The sequence below is a fragment of the Mirounga leonina genome, unplaced genomic scaffold (assembly GCF_011800145.1).
Source record: "Mirounga leonina isolate KUSES-001 unplaced genomic scaffold, KU_Mleo_1.0 Mir_94, whole genome shotgun sequence".
Taxonomy (NCBI): Eukaryota; Metazoa; Chordata; class Mammalia; order Carnivora; family Phocidae; genus Mirounga; species Mirounga leonina.
The window spans coordinates 51,644,559-51,663,493 of record NW_023270855.1 but is presented as its reverse complement, the minus strand read 5'-3'; the positions used below and the strand labels follow the sequence as shown (position 1 = coordinate 51,663,493).

Genomic DNA, 18,935 nt, shown 5'->3' with positions numbered 1-18,935 from the left:
GCTTCTCCCTCTCCTTCTGCCACTCCTCCTGCTTCTGCTCTCTCGCACATTCTCTCAAATAAATAAAAAAGAATACAACTTGAAGAGGGGCTCAGGTGGCTCAGTCATTTGAATGTCCAACTCAGTTTTGGTTCAGGTCATGATCTCAGGGTCCTGAGTTCAATCCCCACATCAGGCTCCATGCTCACCACGGAACCTGCCTGAGAGATGCTCCCTCTCCCTCTCCCTCTGCCCTTCTCCCAACTCATCTCTCTAAAATCTTAAGGAAACACACACACACACACAAACACACACGCGTGCGCACGCACACACAACCTTGTATCTGGATGCTGCTATAGGATTTTAGCACCACACGTGTTTGAAAATTAGATTTCCACAAAGACTTGACGAGCAAAGGAGGCAGATGGGCAAGGGCATGGACCAAAGTTCTGCAACTGATGAACTAGCACAAGGTCCAGCTGACCGCCAAGCCTAACACTGGTGTGCTCATCACCACAGCCACATAACCCCTCTTCCAGGTAGAGAACCACAGAAAAAGGGAGTTTGAAAAGCATTTTGGCTAAAGTTAAGGTCATTTTGATTAGAGAAAGTCATTTTGTTCCTACAGGCTCCCCACTTCCCGTGACCCCCTTCCTAAAACCAAATGGGGACTCAAAGATTAAAAAGTACAATCGACAAACTTGGATGTGACCAGGCTTTACTTTTTCATCTCTTTCTTCCTCTTCTTCCATGTGTGTTCCAGGTCTTACTCTTTCCGGTTCTTCTGCAGGGAGCGGTCTAGCAACTCTGTCAAGCAAAGCAGCACACACCCCAAGGGTGACTCTCCCAAACTCCTCCCCTGCAAGCAGTTTTCATACGGTCCTTCTCTTCCTACCCAAGAAAGCAATCTTTATCTCAGAACCTCAAAGGGCACATACTTCTTTAATATTTAATAGGACCTTTAAATCTGGTTCTGCCCTCAGTTCTTTCTTTGCAATGAGAATTCTACATGAATTGAAGGTTAATAATCTGACCCCAAATTCAGCATTCTTAAGCTATCTACGGTCGCCATGGCAACTCACAATAAAGCTCCTTAAAACTCTTCAGAAAAGTCGTTTCAGTAATGAAGACTGCACATTGTACAGAAAAGATGTATTAATTATTCTTACTGTTCTCTGGATGTAACTCTCCGTCTCTTCTCCTCCTGTGTGGAGAGCAAGGGAAGAAGACACGAATATTCATTTCAAAGAAGATCAAATGAAAAGCATGGGTGAGACAGTATTCAATACATTTGATACAGTTAAACATGGCAGAGGATCTGGGTTTGGGGGGAAAGAGCTGGGCAACCATCAGTCTGGTAGTGATGCCCCCCCCCCGCCTCAAAAGAGAGGCGAGGCCCAGGAGTTGGCCCAGCACATGTCCATGTACCAGCTTGTCTAGTGATGCTACGTAAACGAATCAAAGATCCTCCACCTTCCGTCAGGAATTCTTTAGCATTAGAAAAAAATGAAATAGTAATCTGAGATTCACATCAGCAAGTAAGAATGACAACCTCAACTGGACACCGGCTCTTTTCGGATGAATACCCTAGCGCGCCATTTTCCTAAATTCACACTATTTGCCATCTCCAGGATATCTATATATATTTAAAAGGGATAAAAATATTGTGATGATAAAATAGATCTGCACCTTGTTGGAGGTGGAGGTTACAACAATAATCCGCACATGCGAGTATATACACATATATGTGAAAACTGGTAAGGTCTAGATTGTACCAATGTCAGTTCCTGGTTTTGCTGTCGTATTAGTTATAGGAGAGATTACCATCAGAGAAAGTTGGGTAAGTTACACAGAACCTCACTGTATTCTATCATGTGAAACACATCTGAAAGAAGTCTGTATATGTATCTATGGAAAATTCTGCCTCCAGGCTACCTTCAGACTTGAGCTACATCCGCTCCTCCGCTCCTCCTGAGTCTCCAGCCTGTTGGCCTGTCCTGCATGTTTCACAATTGCCAGCCTTAAACCCATGAGCCAATTACTTAAGATTAATCCTATATATATATACAGTATATATATATACAGTCTATTGGTTGTTTCTCTAGCGAACACAGATATAGATTTTTATACTAGTATACTAATACATTCTCTCTCTCAAACAACATGGAAGAAACTAATAAATCCTACCCCACCAAATATCCTTCTGCACCACTTAGAAGTTTTACTAGGGGCACCTGGGTGGCTCAGTCGTTAAGCGTCTGCCTTTGGCTCAGGTCATGATCCCAGGGTCCTGGGATCGAGCCCCCGCATCAGGCTCCCTGCTCAGCGGGAAGCCTGCTTCTTCCTCTCCCGCTCCCTCTGCTTGTGTTCCCTCTCTCACTGTGTCTCTGTCAAATAAATAAATAAAATCTTAAAAAAAAAAAAAAAAGTTTTACTAAATGCATATAATACCTGTTTTTAAAACATAGTAAATTTTCAAAACTAAGTTGACTAAAGTAAGATTATCTCTGTATGATGACTTATGTGACTAATACCATCTGATACCACTGGTTTGGTATATAAAGTCTTACTCTGGACTATTGGAACAGACACTGTTTTTACAAGTGTTCATCCACAAAGCCCCAAGGCCTTGCACAAACTCAGAAACTGAAATATACATTTGAGAAGCCAGATAAAAAGGCCCAAAAGGTTAGGGTGCAAGAAACCACTCTAAGACAGATGCATGTGGGAAAGAGCTACTGATATTACAAGAGCTAGCCTGCTTCTGCCTGTAATGCTTTTTCCTAGGAGAGAAGAGGCTTGTCCACTGAACAAGTGGTTCCCTCTGTGCCTCAGTTTCCCACTTGAGAGTGGGTAACCCAACTAAACGATAAATATCTGAATAAAGGTTATAAAGAGTAACATCAAGTTTTTTAAAACAGAATCAGTGTGTCTTACAACAGGATGTCAAGCCTACCTCAATGCTAGGGATAGCCCAGTGACACCTGAATGACCCCACAGTGCGGTGCTTCTCACCCAGTGCAATTTTACCCCTCTCCCCAATCTGGCAGTGACCAATAATGCTTGTGGTGGTCACAACTGAGAGGGGAGGGGGGGATTACTACTGGCATCTAATGAGTAGAAGTCAGGACGCTGCTGTGTTCTACAACCCACTGGGACGCCCCCACACGCAGCAAAGGATTATCTGGCCCCAAAAGTCAATAATGGCATGGTTGAGAAACTGAGTCTTAAGGAGGAGTATCTGTAGTTTGCTCTATCAGTAGCAATAAGGCATTTACTACCTACACATAAACCTACAGACTTCCCCTCAATTTACATAGCTAATCCCACAGCAAAATCAAAATGAAAACTAATGTGTGACCACCTGGTATTATCTAGGTTTGGCCCTCAAGTCACAAGGGAAAGTACCATCAGAGATAACATTTTCTGTGTCAAAGACCCTCAATAAGCCACTGGTTTCCCAACCTAAGTGGTCTAAGCAGATTATACCACATATAAGGAACTGTCTAATGCTCTGTTAGACAAGTTAGATGTGGAAAGGGAGCTTAGGCAAGCAGAAGCAAAGGCTTTAAACATGTCACATCTGGTTGCCAATCTTGTCCACTAGAGAAGTAGGAAGGTAGAGGAGGGAACAGACTGAAGTTACAGGGCTGCCTTGTGAGTAGCAGGGGGGCCTGTGGAGCCCTCGGGCCTAAAAGTGACATACTTCATACTGCCCAGGTCCAGGGACATGTCCTAACACCTTGGTCACTTCAAGTCCATTTAGATAGTACTGACTTTGCACTTGGCCTATCAGCAAACATACCAAAAGAAGGCAGAATGAAGACCCTGAAAATGCCAGCCCTACCTGGTCTTTTTCTTCTTCAGGAGACTCATCCGATTTCGTTTTTTCCTGCTCTTCCTCAGGTTTCCGTTTGGCAGGGCTGTCAGAAACAGGAAAGCCAACTGTGAGCTCAGCCAGACGCTAGACCTCCAACAGGCATGAGAGGATTTGTATTCCTCCCTACCAAAGGCCGCCTCTTTAGGACAGATTCAGGTCATGGGTACCTTATTCCCTCCAAGGAAATGCCCTCACTGCCAGGATATTGAAAGAGGCTTCAAGTTTAATGTTTGAGTGACAGGTTAGAATAGGCCATTTTGCAAACCTAAGAAATCATGGATCTAGATGTCGATCAACAGCTGCTGGCCTCACAGAAGAGACCTCACATGCCTCTAGATGGAAAGACACGGCACCATCTATGAAAAAGTCTCAAAAAATAATAAAGCTGGAACCTGATCAAGCTTCTAGACTTAACTAACCAGTTTATAAGAAACACAAGACAAGGAAGACATTAACCACCACAAGGATGCAGTCAGCTAGACCTAGAAACTCTATTGGACAAATGAACTAATTTCTTCAAATAAATGGCAAGAAAAGAAAGGAATCTGTAACTTGAAAGGCTTAAAACAAATCAAGTAAACACAATTTGCCACACACAAGGAAACAGACACTGGCTATGTATTTGATAGTAAGGAATTATTATCCTTTATAAAGTACAAAAATATTAGAGTTAAGTTTTGTCTTTTTATTTTATTTTTATTTTTTTTTAAGATTTTATTTATTCATTTGACAGAGAGAGACACAGCGAGAGAGGGAACACAAGCAGGGTGAGTGGGAGAGGGAGAAGCAGGCTCCCCGCAGAGCAGGAAGCCTGATGCGGGGCTCGATCCCAGCACCCTGGGATCATGACCTGAGCCGAAGGCAGACGCTTAACGACTGAGCCACCCAGGCGCCCCATGTTTTGTCTTTTTAAAAGAGACTGCTAAATGTTAACATTTTATTCATATTTTGCTAGAATTGCTAAAAAAAGAGAGAGAGAGACCGATTTTATCATCTAGAAATATACTGAAGGGGGCGCCTGGGTGGCTCAGTCGTTAAGCGTCTGCCTTCGGCTCAGGTCATAATCCCAGGGTCCTGGGATCGAGTCCCACATCGGGCTCCCTGCTCGGCAGGAAGCCTGCTTCTCGCTCTCCCACTCCCCCTGCTTGTGTTCCTGCTCTCACTATCTCTCTCTCTGTCAAATAAATAAATAAAATCTTTAAAAAAAAAAAAAAAAAGAAAAGAAATATACTGAAGGGGCGCCTGGGTGGCTCAGTTGGCTAAGCGTCTGCCTTAAGCTCGGGTCATGATCCCAGGGTCCTGGGATCGAGCCCCGCATTGGGATCCCTACTCAGCCAGGAGCCTGCTTCTCCTTCTCCCTCTGCCCCTCTCCCCGCATCAGGCTCCCTGCTCAGCAGGGGAGTCTGCTTCTCCCTCTCCCTGCTTGTACTCTCTCTCTGCCAAATAAATCTTAAAAAAAAAAAAAAGGAAATATACAAAATGACATGTCTGGGAGGGGTTTCAAAATAATCCAGTTGGGAGAGAGTTTATGGGGGTACAGATGAAAAGATGGCCAGCTGATAACTGTTGACACTGGGTGACAGGTACCTGCGGGGGGGCAGGGGGGAGGTTCATTTTACTATCATGGCTAGTTTTGTATATATTTGAACGTTCCCAGAAGAATAAGAATACAGGTGTTGAGAAATGCTCTTCATTGGTGTTTAATGAAGAAAACTGCAAGATGAAAACCTATGCAATGTGGAACTCAAAATTGCTAAGTTATACCCTATTAATTCCATTCCTGTTTACCAAAAACAGTTTGCCCTGAGAAAAGATGGCTGTCAATTCATTATATACTGACCCCCTTGAGAAATGAGATAGGATGGTGGTCTGCCTGGTAGTTTGCCTTGTAATCCTGGGGCTAGAAGAAGCTTCAGCTGTTTAAAGAAAAAAAAAAAGCCACTATGAATAAAAGAGTTCACAAAGTGTAGTTCTTAAACATTACCAAGCTAGTGCAGAGAATCAGGTTCTGAAGATTAAGTACCTTCTCTTCTTGTTCGAACCAACAAGAGTCTTGATAAAGGTAGCAATTAGCACCTGCCAATTTGCAGAGCCATGTCATTGGAGCTCTTATTTGAGGGGCCAAAGCCTGAACCAGAGAAGGAGACAACCTCCTCTTATATCATCAAAAGATGAAGTGTCCAAGAACTGGACCTGCGCTCAAGTCCCACACTCTTATGTGTTTTAAAAATTCCAGAAGAGTTACTTTGACTACAAAGGAGTCTATACATTTAGCTTATATAGGCATATAACTTAGAAATAGTATTAATACCTCCTCTTACCTTATACATCATCAATTTAAGCTGTTTTGGGATCTCCTACTCTATACTTGGTCAAAGAACAAATCTGAAGAAGTATCTACAGCTAAGCTAGTTAGGAAGTATTCATGAGAAACAAACCAGGAGGTACTACCCCAGGGGGACCTATGGCTCCCAGTCTGGTACCATGTCACAAGACAGCTAATCTCCCCCAAGATTAAATAAGTGGTCTTACACTTGGTCTCTCCATCAGACTTGCTCCTCCTGGGGATGGAGATTTTGGAAACGGGTCTGGGGGATTTGTTTTCCTCTGCCATTCCCGCTCTGCGGTCCTCACCGCTTGTCTGGCTGCCGTTTCCTAGACATCCATTCACTTCCCGACTGAAGGCATGCGCTCCGTTCTCCAAGGATAAATCTTTATTTAAAAGGGATTTGACTTTAGCCAGGTAGCCCTCCTATAGCAGGAAAGGATAATTTAAGTAGCAGTGAATGTAAACAAGCGGCAGTAAGAGAATAAGGAAACACGCACGTCCTTTATAACTACTGGGTAAAAAGGAGAGCTGGGGATGATTCTGCCTCCCTGGTCACACGGGTTACACGGGAGGAGACGTTTTCTAGATGCCAGGATGCTGAGAACTGACTTACCTCTGATAATTCCTCTTTATGTAATTTGGTTTCCAAGTCACATAACTGATTCTTTATTTCTGTTTGCAGAAATTCATGCAGGAGATTCAGTTTCTCCTTCACACATTCCTAAGGGAAGAATATAGGTTTAGATGTCCCCAGACTCCCACATCACTAATGGACTAATACACAGAAAATTAAGCTGCCTGGCCATGAAATACCAACTGAATGGCAGGCAATGCTGACTCAGCCTGAAAAACTGAATATTCACAAGACACGTTTGTGATGTTTCCCTTAAGATCACATCACACCATCTCCAGGGTGGTGAAATATGGGAAGATTAGGAGGTGGGATAGAGACACATAACGGTGTATTAGAAAAAAACTGCCTTTGAGAAGGGTGACCAGGACAAGTTACAATTAAGAATTGATGGTGTGGAACCTAGACTGGGAAACTTATCAATGAGTTACCAAGAGATTAGCAGCACGTTAACACAGAACATTAAGAATAATATCTAAGTTATCCTCAAAACTATGGAAAAAAGCTGGGGTGCCTGAGTAGTTCAGTCGGTTGAATGTCCAACTCTTGGTTTCAGCAAAGGTCATGATTTCCTCGGTCGTGTGATCAAGCCCCATGTCAGGCTCTGCGCTAAGCAGGGCATCTGCTTGAAGATTCCTCTGCACCCCCCCCCCACTTGCACACATGCACACTCTCTAAAATCTTATTAAAAAAAAAAAACCTATGGAAAAAAGCTGATTCCACTTAAACTTTTTATGAACCACAAAGTATCTGTCAAATAGTAACATTTGGCAATAAAATTTAAGGTGGAGATTACCTTTTCTGTTAGGCTATCTCTTTCCAAATCTTTGAGCCTGTGGGAAGAAAACAGGAGAAAGAAAGGCAATTATGCAACTGTTTACTCTAAGACTAAAAAAACAAACAAAAAAAACAAAAACTGTGGTTTTAAGATTTTATTTATTTGTCAGAGAGAGAGCGCGCGAGCGAGCGAGTGCACAAGCAGAGAGACTGGCAGGCAGAAGGAGAAGCAGGCTCCCCGCTGAGCAAGAAGCCTGATGTGGGACTTGATCCCAGGACCCTGGGATCATGACCTGAGCCAAAGGCAGCCACTTAACTGACTGAGCCACCCCGGTGTCCCTAAAACCACAGTTTTAAAGAACTTTGGAAATAAATTTGACATGTAGGAGTGTTAGGGAATAGACAAACAAACAAGAAAACACCACGGTGGTTTTCTCCTACCCCTGAGCTAGAAATCCTACTATAATGCCTGTAGTAGTCACTAAGAAGTCATTTGCAATCTGAATGAGGTCTTCCCCCCTCACCCACCACCCTTTAGGGTGCAGTTTTTCTGATAGTGAGAGAACAGAGGAGCTCTATAACAGTATTATTTGCAAAGGAACTAGGAAAATGGAGGCAGGCCATATAGTTGGGGTCCACCTGTTAAATGACTTACAGGTGGTCTTCCCCCAGTTGGTCTGGCAAGACCCCATGAAAGGGCACAGCACAGCGTGGCCAGTGTTAGAAGGAATGGGCCAGGGTCATAAGATGCAGTGGGGAACAGCCAGCTAACATTCCCAAAGGCTAGGGTGCGGGGTAGCAGCATTCTAATGAGGAACATAAGAAAGGGAAGTAGGGGCGCCTGAGTGGCTCAGTCACTTAAGCATCCTGCTCTCGGTCTCAGCTCAGGTCTTGATCTTAGGGTCGTGTGTTCAAGTCCCACACTGCGCTTCACGCTGGGCATGGAGCCTACTTAAAAAAACACAACAACAAAAGGGAAGTAAAGGCATCTGGTGCAGCAGGGAGTACCCACACTCAGGGTTGACAGATGAAGTGAGAAGAGTTATTGGCTGGCACCTCACCAGAGAGCTCTTCCTTTGGAATGTTTAGACCTAATCCTTCAGGAGTGCAGAACTGTCATGAGTTTGGCTGGAAAAGCACAGCCTGATATGATCATTGAAGATTAGTGTCTTGCCTTTTTTGGGGGGGGGGTGGGGAGAATCAAGGAACAAGAGCAGAAGACACCGAGGAAAGGGAGATGAGTGGACAAGCTGTGGTTCCTAGGCTGGGTGCCAACTGTGGACAGTGCAGGGAGAACAAGTCTAACCAGCTGGGTTAGCATCGGTCACTGGAGAAGAAGTGCCCTGGGCAGGGACTGGGCCTCTACCGTCTCTGAAGCCTCGCACCCAGCATCCATACAGACAACGTACTCCGTTATCACTAGCCAAAAGGGTAAGAACAGAGCTCTCCCAGGCTGGTTTTTCCAAAGAGCAAGTGTGAGCAGCAAAACCAGGAATGCAAGCAATAGGCTTTGCTGGACTAATGTCACAGAGGCTGCTCTGAGTGCATGTGGGCCCTGCCTCTAGCTTTGATCCCCACATCTGTAGGTACCTATTGTACGCCAAGCCCTATTCTAGGCAACGAGCTGGGTAATGGGATGCAGGGACCGCCAGGCAGGGACCTTCTGACCTGGGTGGTCAGGAAAGGTCTTTCTATAGAAGACTCTGACTGCAGACACAGTGGTAGTATATACTATATATTATACACACACAGAGTACATGTAACGCCTTCAAAGTCATTCTACCCTCGAAGTAACTCAGGTCCGGGAGAGCCAGATGAGAATAGCTGCAGAACTCTGTATGCACAGCCAGACACACACACATGCTGCTCCAGGAGCCTCACATCGGACTTCTCAGTCACTCTACTTACAAAACCATGGCAAAAACACGGCCCCTTGATCCTGAGGTTACCTCAGGTGTTAAGGACAATGCTCAGCTGACTATGAAGCCCATCAAAGTACCCTTTTCACAATGCTGACAACTACATCTGGGCACAAATTCTGTCAACCCCTTCCATGAATTGGGATTATTTAGTCTGGCAGAGAGGAACAAAATAAACTCTTCAGAATACCTAAAATATCTTGCCCTGTGAAGATGGACTGTAACCTGCCTGGCCCCAGAGAGGAAGGTCGGAGCCCAGGGCAGGCACTGAGGAGCCAGAAGTGTGACAGGGAGGAGGCTGGTCAGTGCACTTCCCAAGAGTCCATCCCTTCCCCGGTAAAACTGAGGATGATACCACCTCACATCTGCTTTACATTCAGAGCCAGGAGGATTAGAAACAGACATGAAGGACCAGGCAGGGCACTCAGAACAACAGCCATGTTATAACGAGATAAAACCTTAGCTCCCATCCGGCCCAAGATCCCACGATTCATTTCTAGTTGCTTCCCTCAAACAGTCTTATAAGGGAAATAAAGCATAACTGAAGGAATAAAGCAAATACAGTTCAAACCTGAGGGCTTCTGAAGAGCAAGGGTATAAAAAGCATCAGGAAGGACTAGCCCAGAGGAGTAGAGAGCTCAGTGGGAATGGAGCAGGGGAGCTGCCGAAAACAGGAGCAGTCCAGTGGGGAGCTGGCTCAGTACACCCAAGAAACCCACACAAGTCAGGCTGGGTGCCAGTCTGAGGGAGGTCAATAACTTCAGGCTAAAAAATTGATCTTGTTCCATAGTTAAACCACTGAAGGAATCATGGCGGGGCGGGGGGAGGGGGGAAGGGGGGCCGCGGGGAGGAGGTAACCAAGACATCAGAGCCATGTTTTAGGAAAATTAATCTGGCAAAAATACATTATGTCGATTAGACAGGAAGAGATTACAAGATGTTAAATCACTCTTTAACACCCTAAACTAGAAATGCTGGTCTGTAATATGATTTAGCAGGAATGGAAACCACGCTAGAGAAGTTACAAAACTTCATTAACTCTGCCTCTTGTAACTGGCTGCACGGCAGATGGGGTAGGGCTATCTGAGAGGGTATCTGTGGTAGGCAGGATAATGAGCCCTTCCCAAAAAGAGATGTCCATGCCCTAATCCCCCAGAACCTGTGAATATGTTGCCTTACTGGTAAAAGAGACTCTGCAGATGTGATTAAGGTTATAGCCCTTGAGATGGGCAGATTATCCTGGATTAGCCAGGTGGGCCCAATCTAATCACTTAAATCCTTAAAAGCAGAAAAACTTCCCAGCTGCATTTCAAGAGATGTGACTAAAGAAGGGTGAGAGAGAGAGATGGGACATGAGAACTAGCTTTACTGACTTTAAATATGGAGGCAGTGGGCCGTGAGCCAAAGGATACATCATCTCCAGAAGCTGGGCATGGTTAGAGCCAGCAAGAGAAGAGAGACCTCAGTCTTACAACCACAAGGAACTGAATTCTGCCAACAATTTTAAAGAGTGAAGAAACATTCTCCCCTAGAGCCTCCAGAAAGGAATGCAGCCTGCTAACACTATTTCATCTAGCGAGACCCATACCAGATTTCTGACCTACAGAATTGTTAAAACAGATTTAGGTTCTATTTAAACCACTAAGATAATTTGTTATGGATGCAATTAAAAACTAATGCAGTATCCGAAATCCAGAACATTTTTGTAGGGAAAAAGTAAACAGGCCATGAGTGTGAAGAGTGACATTTCAGTGAACAGTAGCTCAGTGGCACTAGATGGCTATTCAGCAGCTAGAAACTAAAACTGGCTCTCCTGAGAGACATCAAAACTGGAGTTAGTCCTGTCCAGGTGATAGGCCCAACTGCTGCAAGTCCTAGGACTAGAAGAGATAAGGGTCCAGGAATGAAAGAAAATGATTGAGGGGGAGTGAGGGGAATATCAGGGAAGAGAGAGGCTCCCTGGTAGTAAACACCATCACAGAAGCCAAGGATAAAAAGGATTAAAAAGCTAGATACTGAGAGATGAAAGAGGCTAGAACACCACCTCAATCCTAGAGAAGAATGCCTGATCAAGAGTAGGACTGGATACCGGGCACAAAAGCGAAGGTGGCAGCAGAAGGAACAAGTCCAGACCGTTCTACAAGAAGCCAAAGATGAAGGTTGGAATGATAAGCAGGAATATACATCATCTCTACATGGCATACACTGCTCTATTAACACCTGCCTCAGTAGCAGATCTGCACGTTGCTACTCTAAATTATGCTCCCCTAATGGAAATGAAATATACAGCTGACCATGTGATAAGTAGCACAGGTTTTCTTGCAGGGGCTGCTCTACCACATTCACACGTATCAGCTTAATTGGTCTTCATAACGCCCAAGCGGAATGGGCAACACCATTCCATTTTACAGATAAAACACCAAGAGTTGGGGCGCCTGGGTGGCTCAGTCAGTCAAGCGTCTGCCTTCGGCTCAGGTCATGATCCCAGGGTCCTAGGATTGAATCCACATCGGGCTCCTTGTTCAGCAGGGAGTCTGCTTCTCCCTCTGCACCCCCCCTTGTGCGTGCTCTCGAGGCTCTCTCTCAAAAATAAATTAAAAAAAAAAAAGGAAAGAAAAAAGAAACCACCATGAAGTTAAACAACTTAGCCCTACAGCTATGGTAGGAAGGAATTTGAACCCCAGTAGTCTGCACCTCTAGAATACTCCTGCAGGGGAGAAACAGAAGAGTCAGTTTTGCCCTCTTCAATACCCAATCAGTTAGAGCCATGGAACTAGAGCTAAGAACCTGAAACCCAGTTTAATCACAAAACAGCTAGCAGTTAAAAAAGCTGTCACAGGGTGCCTGGGTGGCTCAGTTGGTTAAGCGACTGCCTTCGGCTCAGGTCATGATCCTGGAGTCCTGGGATCGAGTCCCACATCGGGCTCCCTGCTCAGCGGGGGGTCTGCTTCCCCCCTCTGCCCTCTTCCCTCTGTCTCTCATTCTCTCTCTCTCAAATAAATAAATAAATAAATCTTTAAAAAAAAAAAGCTGTCACAATTACTTAGGCTAATCAGAGTTGTACAAAGGAGGCTGCTACAATCTGTGTTTGAATCCAGGTTTCATTAAAGGGGAAAGTCTGGCATGCGTGCCTCTCAGAGTCTACTCTAACCAAGCTACAGATACAGCAAATAAGGCAAACAAATCACCATCAACTCCAGGGTTGCAAAGGCAACATGCAGGGTGCTCGAGCAGAATTCAACACCCTTCCTGTTATGGGGAAAAGGGATGGTCTTTCTAAGCACAGTTTTTTTTTTTTTTTTTTTTTAAGGTTTATTTATTTATCTGAGAGAGTGAGAGAGAGAGAGAGTGTACATGAGAGGGGGGAGGGTTAGAGGGAGAAGCAGGCTCCTCGCTGAGCAGGGAGCCCAATGCGGGACTCGATCCAGGGACTCCAGGATCATGACCTGAGCTGAAGGCAGTCGCTTGACCAACTGAGCCACCCAGGCGCCCTCTGAGCACAGTCTTAAGGATAAATGGATAGTAGTCAACTTAGGGAAGGGGTAGATAGAACTCAGCGTCACATTGGCCGCTCTGCATGGTCTCAGGCCCTGAGAACCTAAGGTTTGTTATGGCTTGTGAGAAGAGCGCAGGATGAATCAGGCAAGTGGACAGGGATTCTGGACTTCAGGACCAGTGCACCCGGCAGCGTGTGGGGCAAGGAAACCATCAGATCCAACTTTTGTAAGAGGATCACAGTTTCCACTTATAGAAAAGACCCGAGTAGCAACAGGAAGACCAGTGAGGGACTTATCGCTTTGTACAAATGGTGGCTTGGACAAAGTAAGAAATATAAGTGGAAAAATGTAGCTTGTCCTGAAAGGCCTAATTTTTAGATTTGGGGCATATTATACTTCAAAAGCAAAGTTAAAGACTTAAAAACCCAAACACTGAAAATACTTTCTGGTATTACTACATATCTAATGGAACTACGTGTTTAAAAAAAAGCTGACATATATAGACAAGTTAGCAAAAGTGACAGAAATCCATGAGGACCAGGCCTAGTTTTGTTCCTAGAGTATTCTACTGGACTTAAGTACCTCTTGTGTTATAAGTTATACTCCTCTAATTTTCATAGATCAAGAAGTTATACCTCTATTTACAAATCTAAGTTTAAGGGAGTGTTGAATGCCATGTTTATGTATCTTGTACACTGAAATTCAAAATATAAGAAAAGATGTTGAAAGTCCCATAAGCAGACAATTTCAATGTCTGCCCCATGGTCTAAATCAGAAACCCAAAACTGTGTACCTACAGTAGGCAATTCTAGTTCAAAGTAATATGGAACCTAGGGTTAATGGTGGATGAACTCACCCAAGAGCAGCCAAACACTTGCACTGGCCCAAGAAAACCCCTAAGCCAGTGGCCTGTTCAAAAACCCTAGTTGGAAGGAAAGGTTTTGGCAAGAAGCAGACATGAGCAGGAATCCTTGCTTCCTCATAGCGAACTCCTACAGCATCCACTCTTAAGAACTCTTGAGGATTAAATGAGAAAATGTCAAGTGTTTCATACGATTAGTGACTGATTGGCAGAACTGAGGAAAGCTAGATTAGCCAATAACAATGCTAACACGTGGGCCTTTATGTGCTAGGCATATTCTCATTTCATCCAGTGTCAGTTTAAAGCCCATGTTAACGTAGTCCACAGCTACAGCTTGTTTATGACACTTGCCCAAGGTCAAACAAGCCAGTGGAGATGAGCGTTCTCACCATCAGAGTAAAGAAGGATGGGCTCAAACATCTCTGTTGGGTCTAACATCACCAAGCCAGGGACTTCCGTAATTTCATCTCAAGTCCTATCCTGGGAGGATACAGACAGGGATTCTTCAGCAGGACACACCCCCTCTGTGATTAAGAAGTGGTCTGAACCTGCTTAAGGTTCAGGTAGGGAGCCCCAAATACCCCCCCCCATACACACACACACACACACACTCCCAACTCCAAAAGCCCAAAAGACTAGCCTGGCACAACCAAAGGAAACAAGCACAGGGAAATAGGGAAATGGCAAAACCAGCTCACAAATCCAGCTGAGGCGTTCACGCCTGGTCAAGGCTCCAGTGACTAGAGTTCCAAGGAGTGCCGATTTTCAGGAGTGAAATTGGTGCCCTTCACAAATAGGGGCCCAGTATCCTTGCCCACGACCCACCTGCACAGAATTGCTACAGCCAGTCCCGACACTATCTGCTGTGCAACACGCGCGCACACACACAACCCGCGGCCACTTGTGTCACTCGCGCGCGCGCGCCCACACACACACACACACACACACACACACACACACACGGAACTGCAGCCAGTTCTCCCTAGCAAGGCTTCCTTGACGCCCGTGGCTCACAGGCACAGATTTACTGGAAAGGACCACTCAGCCTTCATGCTGCCCGAGCCCCGGTCCTGCGCGGCATGGTGAGAGGTCCTTCCAGAATGCGACTTCCCCAGCAGTCCGAGATGAAGGAAGCCCCCCAGGGAAGACGGGGGTCGCAAACCTGAGCCGGCCGCGCCCGGGCCCCGAGCGGCGACGTCTGTCTCTGGAGGCCGCCATCGGGATGCGCTGCTGGGGGTGCCAAGGGGGGCCCCCAAAATAACCCCAGGGACCGGACCAGCCCGACCCCCCAAGCAGGCCGGGCACCGGAAGTGGAGGCCGAAGTGCCCGGGCCGAGGGGTGTCCTGAGGCCGCGGGCTGCCCACTTCCTGCGCGACCAGACTGGCGGCAGGAGCCAGGCCTGTGGCTCCTCCAGGCAGGGGATCCCCGAGGAGAACCCAAAGCTCGCTCTACTTCGAGATCAGAAGTGACCCCAAGTTTCTAGTCACCAGGGAACTGTGAGGGGCCTCGGCCCATTTTGGCGCCAAACGGCCAGGGGTGCGCGCGACCGGAAGTGCCACCCCCGCGCCAACCGCCGCCGCGCCGTCCCGCGCATGCGCGTCCGTCTGTCAGCAGCAGCCACCGGCTACCAAGAGGGGAAGCAACCCCCCCACCCCCAACGCCGTGCCACTTCCCCACCCCACCCCACCCCACCCCACCCCATCCCCCGGCCCGAGTTCACAGACTCCCGCAGCACCTACCGCCTACGGACATCATCGGGCAGGGAGATGGCTCGGGAGGCCAGCGTGGGCACCCGGGCCGGGGCAGTGCGGGCAGGCATTTTGGAAACTGCAGCAGAGACGGCGGCGCCGGCGGCAGAGGCAGCCCTGGCTTTTCGCGCGGAAACCGATGGGGAGGGGCGGCGAGCTGAGGCGGCCTGTACCATCTCGGCCCCGACGTGGGGGAAGGCGGGACGTACCATGGGGAGAGAGGCCATACCATGTGCAGGCAGATAGAGTGGAGCAAGTCGAGCACAGGGGCCGCGCAGGCGCGAGATGGGCGCACACCCCCGCGTGGAGCTGTGGGCTCGTCCAAGCTCCGCTGTTTGCTGGGAGCCTTGCCTGAGAGGTTCATTCATTCATTCTTCGGAGCATGCTGGACATAAAACAAGGAGCATCCCCACAGGGCTCCAGCTTGTGGGCTCTTGGGATTGTAACTGAGGACTTGAACTCCATCTATATGCTCATTATAGTGACCTTGGATAGGTCATTTGGACCCAGCCTCCGTTTCATCTTTAAAAAGCTGAAAAATCGCAGAAAATCTTGAGGACACACAAACTATGCAGCTAGCATCCAGGATCTCCCAGTGTGGTGAGGCCCAGGCCACTTCCACAGCCTGTGTGTTTAAAAAAGCACCAGAGCTTAGAGAAAGGATAGTCTCTTCAAACGGTGTTGGGAAAATTGGGTATCCACATGCAAACAAGTAAAGTTGGATCCTTACCTTACACCATATAAAAATTAACTCAAAATAGGGGCGCCTGGGTGGCTCAGTCGGTTAAGCGTCTGCCTTCGGCTCAGGTCATGATCCCAGGGTCCTGGGATCGAGCCCCGCATCGAGCCCCGCATCGGGCACCCTGTTCCGCGGGAAGCCTGCTTCCCCCTCTCCCACTCCCCCTGCTTGTGTTCCCTCTCTCACTGTCTCTCTCTGTCAAATAAATTTTAAAAATCTTAAAAAAAAAATTAACTCAAAATAGATAAAAGACCTAAACGTACTCTTGAAACGATAGAACTCTAAGAAAAAGCGGGGAGGGGGGGGGAGGAACAGCTTCACAACATTGGATTTAGCAAGAATTTATTGAATAGGACATGAAAGCACAGGCAATAGAAGCTAAAATAGACAGATGGGACTATATCACACTTAATCTATGCACAGCAAAGGAGTCAACAAAGTGAAAAGACAACCTATAGAATGGGGGAAAAATTGCAGACCATATTATCTGATAAGATGTTAATATCCAGAATAAAGTGCTACAACTCAACAAAGACGACAACCTGATTTTAAAGATGGGCAAAAGATTTGAATAAACCATTCCCTAAAAATACACAAATGGCTAACAGGCATATGAAAAGACACCCAGTATCACTAATCAGGGAAATGCAAATCAAAACCACAACGATGGGGCGCCTGGGTGGTTCAGTCCTTTAGGAGGCTTGGGTCATGATCCCAGGGTCCTGGGATCGAGCCCTGCATCGGCATCAGGCTCCCTGCTCAGCAGGGAGCCTGCTTCTCCCTCTCCCTCTCCCTCTCCCTCTGCCTGCCGCTCTGCCTGCTTGTGCTCTCCCTCTATCTCTCTGTCAAATAAATAAATAAAATCTTAAAAAAAAAACAACCCACCACAATGATAGGTCACCTCATGCCCATTAGAATAGCCATAATCAAAAAATTATTATATATATATAACAATCAAAAACAAATAAGTGTTGGCAGGAATGTGGAAATTAGGATCCATGTGTACTATCAGGGGGGATGTAAAATAGTGCAGCCACCATGGAAAAGAATGGAGGTTCAACAAAAGATTTAAAAATGGAAACTGGGGGGCGCCTGGGTGGCTCAGTCATTAAGCGTCTGCCGTTGGCTCAGGTCATGATCCCAGGGTGCTGGGATCGAGTCCCATATCGGGCTCCCTGCTCGGCGGGAAGCCCGCTTCTCCCTCTCCCGCTCCCCCTGCTTGTGTTCCTGCTCTCGCTGTCTCTCTCTGTGAAATAAATAAATAAAATCTTTAAAAAAAAATAAAAATAAAAATGGAAACTGGGTGGCTCAGGTCATGATCCCAGGGTCCTGGGATCAAGCCCTGCATCAGGCTCCCTGCTCAGCAAGTAGTCTGCTTCTCCCTCTTCGCCATGCTCCTCTCTTGCTCGCTCTCAAATAAATAAAATCGTTAAAAACAAAAAAATAAAAATGGAATTACCATATGATCCAGCAATCCCACTTCGGAAGGGTATATATTCAAAAGAATCAAAAGCAGGATCTCGAAAAGATATTTGTACACCCTTTTTCATTGCAGCATTATTCACAGTAGTCAAGAGGTGGAAGCAACCCAAATGCCCTTGGAAAGACAAAGGGTAAAGAAAATGTGGTCTAGGGGCACCTGGGTGGCTCAGTTGTTGGGCGTCTGACTTCGGTCAGGTCATGATCCCAGGGTCCTGGGACTGAGCCCCGCCTTGGGCTCCCTGCTCATTGGGGAGCCTGCTTCTCCCTCTCCCACTCCCCCTGCTTGTGTTCCTGCTCTCGCTGTCTCTCTCTGTCAAATAAAAAAATCTTAAAAAAAAAAAAAAAGAAAGAAAATGTGGTCTATACAATGGATTATTCAGCCTTTAAAAAGGAAATCCTGCCCTTTGTGTCAACCTGCAAGAACCCTGAGGTCATTTTAGTAAGTGAAGTAAGCCAGTCCCAAAAAGACAAATACTGCATAATTCCACTTACTTGAGGTATCTAAAGTAGTCAAAGTCTCAAAGAAAAAGAACAAGAGCCTGGCTGGCTCAGTCAGTAGAGCAGATGGCTCTTGATCTTGGGTGAGTTCAAGCCCCACATTGGATGGAGAGATTGCTTTAAAAATTAATAATAAATAAGATAAAAATAGACACTAGAGCTGCAGAAAAGAAAAAGAACCATGGTGGGGACTAGGGGCTAGTGAGAGGGGGAAAAGGAAAGTAGTTCAGTGGAAACAAATTCAGTTTTACAAGATGAAAAAGTTTCAGAGATCTGCAGCACAACAGTGGGAATGCAGTTAACACTACTGTATACGCAAAAATAGTTAAAACAGTAAATGTTAGGTTTTTTTTACAATAAAAAAATAAGCCATTAATAGAGGGCTGAGTTAAAAAATTTATCTGCCGCAACAACAAAAAAAACAACCGGAGCAGAGTTACAAATTATGGTACACTTTTACATTTTCGTATTACAGATTTTATAAGTCAATTTGTTAACACACACACATAAACTAGGTTCCCCCAACAGCTGGTGGGGAGAGGTCAGCCTGGCCAGAAGTGGACCTCAGACTGTTTGCAATAGGTTACCCATACA

At 46.1% G+C, this 18,935-nt stretch overlaps 1 protein-coding gene across 3 annotated transcripts in view; it reads right to left on the bottom strand.

The window, feature by feature from the left end:
* The window catches only part of DNMT1 (DNA methyltransferase 1), a 45,751-nt gene extending 30,058 nt beyond the window's left edge, over positions 1-15,693 (bottom strand). Inside the window, exons 1-8 of one of the 3 annotated variants that reach the window (XM_034998651.1) lie at positions 15,614-15,693; positions 7,616-7,652; positions 6,802-6,909; positions 6,392-6,611; positions 5,700-5,775; positions 3,827-3,902; positions 1,149-1,183; positions 702-786 (exon numbers count right to left, since the gene is read on the bottom strand). In XM_034998651.1, coding sequence (XP_034854542.1) covers positions 702-786; positions 1,149-1,183; positions 3,827-3,902; positions 5,700-5,775; positions 6,392-6,611; positions 6,802-6,909; positions 7,616-7,652; positions 15,614-15,693 — 717 coding nt within the window. Of the gene's footprint in view, positions 1-701; positions 787-1,148; positions 1,184-3,826; positions 3,903-5,699; positions 5,776-6,391; positions 6,612-6,801; positions 7,424-7,615; positions 7,653-15,036; positions 15,404-15,613 lie in introns of those variants that run through there. The other 2 variants (XM_034998652.1, XM_034998654.1) reach the window with 2 other exon arrangements.
* Between the last annotated feature and the right edge of the window lie 3,242 nt (positions 15,694-18,935).